The following is a 10,286-nucleotide window of genomic DNA, read 5'->3' on the forward strand; positions in this document are numbered from 1 at the left end:
ATGATCATCACTGGAAGTACTCCTTCTCTGGTTCACACCTTTATTACTCGGCTTTCCAACGAGTTCTCCATGAAGGATTTGGGTGATCTTCATTATTTTCTTGGCGTTGAAGTCCAAGCTAATGAGAAGGGTCTACTTCTCAGTCAAACGAAGTATGCTCTTGATCTCTTGCAACGTGCTTCAATGATTGATGCCAAGCCTATTTCTACGCCTTTTGTTGTTGGACAGCATCTATCCACCGAAGGGACTCTATTCTCCGACCCTACTCTGTTTCGTTCTCTTGCCGGTGCTCTTCAATACCTCACAATCACCAGGCCTGATTTGTCCTTCAGTGTCAACTCCATTTGCCAGTTCATGCATGCTCCCACCGAGGATCATTTTCGTGCTCTCAAGCGTATCTTGCGCTATGTTAAAGGCACTGCTCATCATGGTCTTCAACTTCACAAACAGTCCACTCGTGATCTTCTTGGCTACTCTGATGTGGACTGGGCTGGATGTCCTAATACACGTCGTTCTACTACTGGCTATGCTATCTTTTTTGGAGCTAATTTAATCTCTTGGTCTTCTAAGAAACAAAGCACTGTCTCTCGTTCAAGTGCAGAAGCCGAATATCGCTCCTTAGCTGTTGCTACTGCTGATATTGCATGGATTATTCAGTTGCTTCGGGACCTTCATGTTACACTCTTAGTGCCACCTAAAATTCTTTGTGACAATCAAAGTGCAATTTTTATGGCAGTCAATCCGGTTACTCGTCCTCGATCCAAACATATTGCAATCGACTACCATTTTGTTCGTGAACTTGTTGATAAAGGCACTTTGCAAATTGATTTTGTTCCTTCACATCTACAGCTTGCTGATTCTCTGACCAAAGGAGTTACCAAGCCACAATTCTATCTCTTTCGAAGCAAGCTCAACGTTCTCCCTTCTACCACGCTCACCTTGCAGGGGGGTGATAAGGGAGAATCAAATTCTCCATGATACGTGCTGCATTCCTTTTCTATTAGCATAATATCCGCTTGTATAGTTGTAGGGATATGCTCAATATTTGTATTTGATTCTTTCCTATTATGTAGGAGTTTACAACTGTAATTATCGTGTATATAATGAAGAGTTATCTCCTCATCCGGTAAGGAGGATTTCAGTCATTTACCGTGTTTATCAAACACCTTTAGTTTAGCTCATTATCCATGAACTACTAAAGTTTGTTGATTCCTAAAATGGACTCATCTATGAGTTTAATATTGGAAACAAGAGGTGTTAGACCCAAAAACAAAAAGAGAGAAAAAGAGAAAAAAAATAAACAACAAAAATTTGAAAGTAACTTGTATTTAGTATCAAATTAAAAAAAAGAACACCACTTTGGTTTATTTTATAATCATATTATATTAGTAAGTACACACCCTCTAGAGTTATGGTTCAAGCTAATTAGCAAATATATCATTTTTAGTAATATTCTGGAATTTAAGTGAATTACTAGTGGTTGCGGGTGGATGTGGACCGGCATCTGATGCAATTTTGGGAACTACAAAGTAGACTACTACTTTTGACTTTGTAAGTCTTAACCTTTCACACTGAAAAAATGGGACTCACGTGTCCATGCATTCACATGAGAGTGGAGTACGTAAGTACGTACCCTTCTCCTTTTTCCGCATCACATGTATTTCGTATTTTTTACATACCTACCTTCAACTTTCTTTTTTTTTTATTTATTTATTTATTTATTTTTATTTTAAAAATGAGATATATTTTTTTATCTGTAAGGTAGGAACCAACCAGGAGTTTGCTATATACTCAGTTTTAATTATATTCTAATAAATATAATCTATAAATACATATCCATCAATTTTATTTTTTATTTTCTATTTTTTATGATAAATATATGTGTTCAAAAAGGAAATATGAAAATAAAAAATTATTTAATTTTATATATAAATAATGGAGTAGGACGAGGTGTTTGACCTATGAGTTTATTTAATCTGAAAACAATAAATGGACTCATCTATGAGTTTAATCTAAAAAACCAAGAGGTGTGCGACCCAAAAACAAAAAGAGAGAAAAAGAGAGATAAAAAAAAAAAAAAGAGAAAATAATTTAATTGAGTTTTAGAGGAAAAGTGTATCATTTTTTTTGCACGGAATGGTGAATTTGGAGCTCCAAATGATATATAGTATAATTTGAGCCATTCAATTTTCATGGCTAACCCTATTGCCCTTAGATTGTTGATGGTACAACTCGATTCAACTCACAAAGTCTTATTCCAACTTCTTGGATTTGGCCATACTATTAGGTCTTATCTTTGTTAAACGAAGGTCATTATGTTGTTTCTTATGGCTTGTATGGATGTTCTTACCCGTTGACTCACAGTGTTTTTATAGTTCAATACCTTCATGACGGATCCCTAAATTATTTTTATCAGGATTTCTCTATTCTTGTTCTTGATTGGTGCTATCTCTTCTCTCTTATGGTTGCATTCATTCTTTAGTTTTCAATAGTAACAACACTTTTTTATAATTATTTTTTTTGTTATTTTTTATCATGTAGATTAAAGAAGAATGCCTTAAGGGTGATGAAACTAAGCATATATATTCAAGTTTATTTACATTTATAAGCTTTAAAAGAGTAGTAAAATCTATGTTCAATAAGTACGATTAAGCGAAAATTTAACAAACTTATTCACAAAAGTATTGCCACTCAAAAAACTTATATCATATCAACATAAGGGGGAATAAATTAATAAGGATATCACTATACTATACTATTTTTCCTTTCGTTGAGGTTTTGTCTCATTAGGTTTTACTAATAAAGTTTTTTATTGAGGCAATCATAGAAGTTTAAAAAAATATTATACAAATTTTCTTTCACTAAGGTTTTTCTAATATGTTTTTCCTAGTAATTTTTTAACGAGACATATTTTTATAATCATTTAAGAGGGAATGTTATATAACATGAGAATTTATTGGATTGTGAGAAATTGTGAATGATTATCCATATTAATACAAACCTTTTCTTGACTTTTTATAAAAATAGAAGACCTAGTAATGAAATAACAATTCTATTTTCTCTTAGCATTCGTGTTTTTTTTTCCTTCTTCCTTTCATTATTTTATTTTACAATAATTAATTTTTTGAGAAATTTTTAGTTTTAAGATTTAATTTTTTTTTTTAGTGACTTTTAAACTCTACTACTTCTACCGGTGTTGACCACATTTTCGATAATTTAGTGACTATTAATTTTTTTTTCTTCTTCCTTTCATTCTCTTCTCTCATGACTATTAAACTCTTTGTGTCGCTTTTTTATTATTTCCTCCTCCCTCATTGAGATTTCGAATTCTCCATAATATCATATTAATGTAAAATATTTCATTTAGATTGTAAGTGAAAATTAATGAAGTATGATGGTAATTTAATTACACTCGTCAACCTTAGCCTGCTTTATTAACTAATTGGTCATTTCTTCAACTTCAGGGTAAACCCTCCTCTCCGCCGCCGTTTCCTGACCCAAATCCCGATCCACTTCCGCTCATCTGGATCCGGATCCTGGACCAACTTCACTGCCATTGCCTCCACCTCCTCCTCCTCCCCCACCTCCTTTGCCACCTCCACTCCCGCTTCCGTACCCACTTCCGCTCTCTGATCCGCATCCAGAGCCACTCCGGCCGCTGGACCCAGAGCCTCCGCCCCCTCCTCCACTGACTCCACCTCCTCCTCCTCCCCCACCTCCTTCGCCACCACCACTCCCGCTTCCGTACCCACTTCCGCTCCCTGATGATGCACTTCCTTTAACGTCTTTGCTACCGCTACCTCGGCCTCCGCCACTTGCATTCCTATCCCGATCAGAAATACGAAGCCCTGAACCAGATCCGGAACCACCACCGCTGCCGCCACCTTTCCCCCCTCCACTTCCTGACCCGTAACCAGAACTGGATCCATTTCCTGAACCGTAGCCTGATCCAGACCCGGGGGCTTCAGCTCTCCCACCGCCGCCACCTCCTCCGCTACACCCACCTCCACCTCCACCACTTGCATACCCGTGCCCATCAGCACCACCATACCCTGAACCACTACCCGAACCGTAGCCTGAACCAGCTCCGACAGCGGAACCACTACCGCCCCCGCCACCCTCTTCACCACTACCTCCTCCGCCACCTCCATCGGCGCCATATTCCTTCAATATTCTAGCAGCAAAGGAGAGATCCAGGAGGAGCAAAACCAAGAATGCAAAACCCACCACCTTACAACTCCCCATTGTGGGAAAAGAAAGTTGAGAATCACTCCCTATATATGTATCAGAAATAATCACACCAGTTAGCTACTACTTGTGTGTTGTGAGGGAAGATGTAGGAAGTGTCCCTATTTATAAGCATTTTGGAGCTCCATATATCGCTTTGTTTATGGAGGTTCTAGTAGCTTCTTCTGCAAATTAATAGAGAACTGGGAATTGAGTTAGTGGTTGTAGTTTTTGAAAATGGTTCTAAAAAACATTTTTTGTGTCTTGAGAAAAAATATTACGTTTGGAACTTAATTCTGAAAAATGGTTTTTGTTGGGAAAAAAAAAATGTTTGATTGAGTTAATAAATTTTTTTTAAAAAAAAATAAGTAAAACAAAAAATATATTTGAAGTTATATTTTTTTAATTAATAAAGTGTTTTTTTTCGTTAACATGATATTATAAATATATAAATAATTTTCATAGGTACAATTCATTTAAATTTAAAAAATTATTCCATTTTAAAATTTTTATACCAGTTATAATTTTCTTAAACAAAGAATAACTTTGTCACCATGTGTAAGTATATTAATTTTAATAATTTAAGGAAGAAGAAAGGGTTTGCGGGTGGGGTGTGGTGGTTAGGTGGAACTCACATTTGTGAACATACAAAAAAATAGCTGAGAAAATATAAAAAGAAGGAAAATAAAATACGAAAAATAATTTATTCTTTGAACAGTGAAAAAATATTGAAAATATATTTTTATTGTTTTAAAAAAAGTGGTTTTTGAGAGCACAAAAAATAAAATAAAAATAAAAATACACTCCCTTTCTCAAATAAGTTTTTTGTGTTTTTGGTTTTCAAGAACAAAAAACGATTGTTGAAAATAGGAACTAAATAATCCCTAAGGTTTGTGTTCCTCTTTTGACCTGAGATGTCTTTTCACAAACACACCCTAATTCTCCATAAATCGATCTTTCCTGGTTCATCCTCATCTTGCAACTACTTGTGTAGTAATTGATACAAATATGATTCAATATAATTTAATTATCATAGTCTTATTGATTAATTGATTAAAATATAAGGGGGTTATGTTTTAGAATTTTTCAATAAATGTTTTTAGGTTTTACAGGAGTTTACATTAAACTAGCCTTATGAAATAAAATTTAAGTGACTTAAATCTAAATAGAATTTAATCTAATTTAACCCTAAATATGATACAATGATATTAAATATTAAGTTATTTGTATTTTAATAATAAGAGTGAAGTGTGAGGGTAAGTATGAATCAATTAACTTTTTAGATTAAAAAAATAAATTATAATTATAATTTAAAAAAAAAAATGAGAATCATGTGTCCATGTATCATGAGAGTGGAGTACATAAGGACGTACCCTTCTTTTTCCGCATCACATGTATTTAGTATTTTTTACATACCTACCTTCAATTTTCCTTTTATTTATTTATTTATTTATTATTTTTAAAATGAGATGTATTTTTTTATCTTTAATGTAATTCATACTAAGGTAGGAACCAACCACAGGTTTGCTATATACTCAATTCTAATTATATTCTAATGAATATAATCTATAAATACATATCCATCAATTTTATATTTTATTTTTTATGATAAATATATGTGTTCAAAAAGGAAATATGAAAACAAAAAATTATTTAATTTTATTTATAAATAATGGAGTAGGACCAGGTGGGATGAGCTATTGTTTGATCTCACACTTAATTCTATTATATCTCACCCAATCCATTTTTATCAAGACTAAGGTGGAAGGAGGTGATCGGTTTTCCAAAATATTCACCTATTTCTCTTCCTTAATTAAAATTTTAAGTTACTTTCTATAATACAGCGAGTGGCTATTTTCTCTACTGGTTTGATTATTAAACCACACATCCCTCACCAGTCCCCAACCTCTACTAAAAGAACACCCTAGAGCCATGGGTTGTCCCTAAATCTTGGTGCCGCCCACCTCCCATTTCAACCCATTCTACTTTCAGAAAACCTAAATAAGCTTGGCCACAAACATGAAACACCCCCACCAAGCTCACCTACCCAAATTCTCCACTACAAATGTTAGTGCTTCTTCCCCTTCCTTCATGTCTGCAACCTTACAATGACAAAGGGCATTCTATTTTGGCTTCCCCATTTTTCTTTGTTTGCCATTTGCTTTTGCAGTGTTTCAATCATTGCAATGGAGCACTATGGTGGTGTATTGCAGCCAGCCAGCCAGCCAGCAATTAACATATATAGGAGTTGTCAATTCTTTGGACTTGTCAATGGTTTTGTATATGTGTGCGCATGCATCATATTTAATTACCATTAACTATAAGTCTATATATCTATATATGTATTGTTTACTGAGATAATACTTATCATCATCATTGACAAAGTCTTATGGTGGCATCTCGTGTATGGTGTCCTATGGGTGTTGGAATTTGAGTATATTTATAGGAATCATTGACTGGTTTTGTATGTATGTCCCGAAAATGACAGTTTTAACGTTTGAAACAAGGCATTGACAAAGCTCCTAACAACATCCCTTCTACTTATAGGCGTAGATGTGACTTACGTGTATTAGCACATGCATCAAACCTCAATCTAATATGATTTTAAAAGGATTTAGATAATTATTTTTAATATTTAAGTTGGGTTACAATGAACTTTTCTTAAGTTTTTTCAACTCGAACTTAAGATTAAATTTGGATAACTCAGATCCATACAAGTATTAATACATTTTTTTTTAATGCAGAATGAATCAAATCTCCCCAAGTAGAATTCAAACCTATAACGAGTAGGTTAACGATTGATCGTTCTACCATTGAGCTACTGAGGAGCAACAAGAGATTATATCTCATAGAGTTCAATTCCTGTTATCAAAATTAATTTTTTAAAACATTTATAATTTAAATTATTTTATATGATAATATTTATTCTATTGATTTTCTTTTTGAAATTCTTAAGAAAAAATTCAAATTATATTTATATCATACAATTTTTTGGTTTCTAGAAAGGTATACATATATATATATATATATTATAGGTAGATATTGAATCAAACAACCCAATGAATTCAAATCTAATCTAATCAATCCAAACTTAATCTAGACATAGTTAAGAAAATAAGACTAAATTGGATTTGTATTGAATAGCTTGGATTATAAATTAGATTAAATTATAACCGAATTGATTGTCTTTTAATTATATTAAACAATCCTTTCCAACTTATTTAAATTGCAACCTTGTAGCTAAGTTTTAGTAATTAAATACCTTTCGCTTATGTTAAAGAAAATATGCAGATATCTTCTACTTTGAAATATAAAAAATAGAACCATCATAGAGAGCATATTAAGAGAATTTACTATTCTCATAATAATGTAAATTACCATTTTCATAATAATGGTTATTTATATTTATATGAACGCATTATATTAATTAACAGTAACTACATATAGGTATTGTTTATTGAGATAAAACTTGATTATCATTGACAAAGTCTTTTTGGGCTTGTTTGGTAACTATTTTTTAAAACAATTTTGAAAAATAGTTTTTGACAATAATTTTTAAAAATTGTTCTTTGATTTTTGAAGAGTAAAAATTTATTTGGAAATCTACAATGTTTTTAATCTGTTTTTAATATTTTTAAATATGTTTTAAAAATAATTTTTATATGTATTTTATTTTTAATCATTCCACACGTTTATATAATTATTTCTTAAAATAGCTCTTAGAAAACAAGTGAAAATAACTCAAAGATGTTATTTGAAAACACCATATTTTCTATTTTTAATAATGAAAAATAGAAAACAGGTTTTGATTGTTGAATGAATTTTTTATGTTTTTTCTTCTTGAAAATAGAAAACTGTTCTTAAAAATAATTTCCAAACAAGCCCTTAGTGGCACCTCATGTTTCTAATCCAATGAGTGTTGGAGTACATAAAGGGGAAGCACTGATTAAGAGATTAACTAGGTTAATTACTTTGTTTACTAAATTAGGATTGTGGAAGGCTTTATTTAATTAGATGCTTATATGATGGCCATCTCCACATTTTCCTTTTAGTTTGTGGTGTAGTTTTTTTTTTTTTGAAAGTGATATCAAGTTGTTGCATCATTTCATCTCCCCGTCTTGTGGGTGGATTTTGTGCTAGAATTTTTATTAATTATCATCTAATTAAAGACCTTGTGTGTGTGTGTGTGTGTGTGTGTGTGTGTGTATGTGTGAGTTCCTCTTAACCATATAAATATGTTTTAAAATCATGAGGACCTTTTGAGATCAACGTGGACAATATTTCTACAAGTTTTTATCCTACAACCCTATATGATAGAAAGATGATCTCTTCATCATGTAGATACACAGTTAGTAGTAGTGGACCATTATAAATTATATCAAAATCGATTATCAATTTGGTCCCATATGAAGTATTTGTCTGTTTGACTTTATAATTTTTGAAACATGATGAGGACGTTGTATTCAAATGAAGTATATATAACTATGTAAACACATTTTAAAGTCATGAAGACCTATTGAAGCTAGAATGGTCAATGTCTACATGAGGGAAAGGGAATGAGTTGTTACAAATGATATTAGAGCCTCCCAACTTAGTGTGGTAATTTGTTTGGTCCCATAAAAAAATGTTTGTTTGTTTGACCCCCATAATCCTGTGGGACATGAGTGATTGCGTGAGGGTAATTTATTTGGTCCCATAAAAAATATTTATTTGTTTGACCTCATAATTCTATGAGACATGAGTGATCACATCAATGGTAATTATAATCTTTCAATTTAGATAAAGAAAGTATGAGTTTCTCTTTATCATATAGATATATTTTAAAAATATGAGGATCCTTTGAGTTTGGAGCAAATAATATTTACATAATTGAGAGTAGGTTATTGCACGATTTAACACAAACAATATCTACATAAGTAGGTGGTTACATTTTTTTTTTTTTTTTGCCTTTTAAGTGAAAGTAATATTAAGTTGGTGCACCATTTCCTATCTCAAAAAAGACATTTTCAACATGTAAACCAAAGTGTTAAAGAAATTCAATTGCAAAATTCATTAATGATGAAATAAGAATACTTCATACTTAAAAAAAATAAAAAATAAAATCATATTTATTCTTTTATAAGTATAGAATTTAATCGTAAACTACCTAAATTTGCCTTTTGACTCCATCATATTATTGTGGATTGGGATTCAAGTGGGACAAGAGATCTAACACTTATCACTTAATTTATAGATTTGTATTAATTTAAACCCATATTCTCATAATGGCTGACCACCAAATGCTAATATAAAGAAATGTCTCCTTTAGCTAATAATTTCTCTTATACGATAGACAAAGAAATTTTATAAAATTAATTTCCTTTACAATAATGGCATTATCACTGAATATAATATAGGCAATTTGTTGCCAATATAAAAGATAAATTTGCAAAGTGGAGTAGTCAATTCCTTCTCACCTAATGAGTTTGGTAATTGGTATTCCACCTAATGCACATATTTAAATGTTGATAGGAATATCCATATCGTAATAAACCATAGTTACAATTATACTTTTTTTTACTAGGTTTATTAATTTTCAACATGTAAAACAAAGTGTTAAAGAAATTCTATTGAAAAATACATTAATGATGAAATAAAAATACTTTTTACTTTAAAAAAAAAAAATCATATTCTCTTATAAGTATAGAATTTAATAGTAAACTACCCAAATTTGCCATTTGACTTCACCATAATATAGTGGATTGGGATTCAAGTGGGACATGAGATCTCACACTTAATGACTTAATTTGTAGATTTATATTAATTTAAACTTATCGTCTCATTGTGGTTGAACACCAAATGTCAATATAAAGAAATGCCTCTTTTAGCTAATGGTTTCTCGTACATGATAGACCAAGAAATTTTACAAAATTAAATTCCTTAACAATGATGACATTGTCATAGAATATAATATAGGCACTTTATTGTCGATATAAAAGATAAACTTGCAAAGTGGAGCAGTCAATTCCTTCTCACCTAATGAGTTTGGTAATTGGTATTCCACCTAATGCACATATTTA

General features: G+C 31.6%; 2 protein-coding genes across 2 annotated transcripts; one reads left to right on the forward strand and one right to left on the reverse strand.

Annotated features, from left to right (window-relative positions):
* Positions 1–978, forward strand: LOC117928423 (uncharacterized mitochondrial protein AtMg00810-like). The gene has a single exon (XM_034848310.1). The coding sequence runs from the start codon at positions 1–3 to the stop codon at positions 976–978; it is 978 nt and encodes a 325-aa protein (XP_034704201.1).
* A 2,541-nt stretch (positions 979–3,519) lies between these two features.
* On the reverse strand, positions 3,520–4,245 carry LOC117928424 (putative glycine-rich cell wall structural protein 1). Its single transcript, XM_034848311.1, has one exon. It carries the CDS (start codon positions 4,243–4,245, stop codon positions 3,520–3,522), a length of 726 nt encoding a protein of 241 aa, XP_034704202.1.
* Between the last annotated feature and the right edge of the window lie 6,041 nt (positions 4,246–10,286).

This window comes from Vitis riparia, chromosome 13 (assembly GCF_004353265.1).
Source record: "Vitis riparia cultivar Riparia Gloire de Montpellier isolate 1030 chromosome 13, EGFV_Vit.rip_1.0, whole genome shotgun sequence".
Taxonomy (NCBI): domain Eukaryota; kingdom Viridiplantae; phylum Streptophyta; class Magnoliopsida; order Vitales; family Vitaceae; genus Vitis; species Vitis riparia.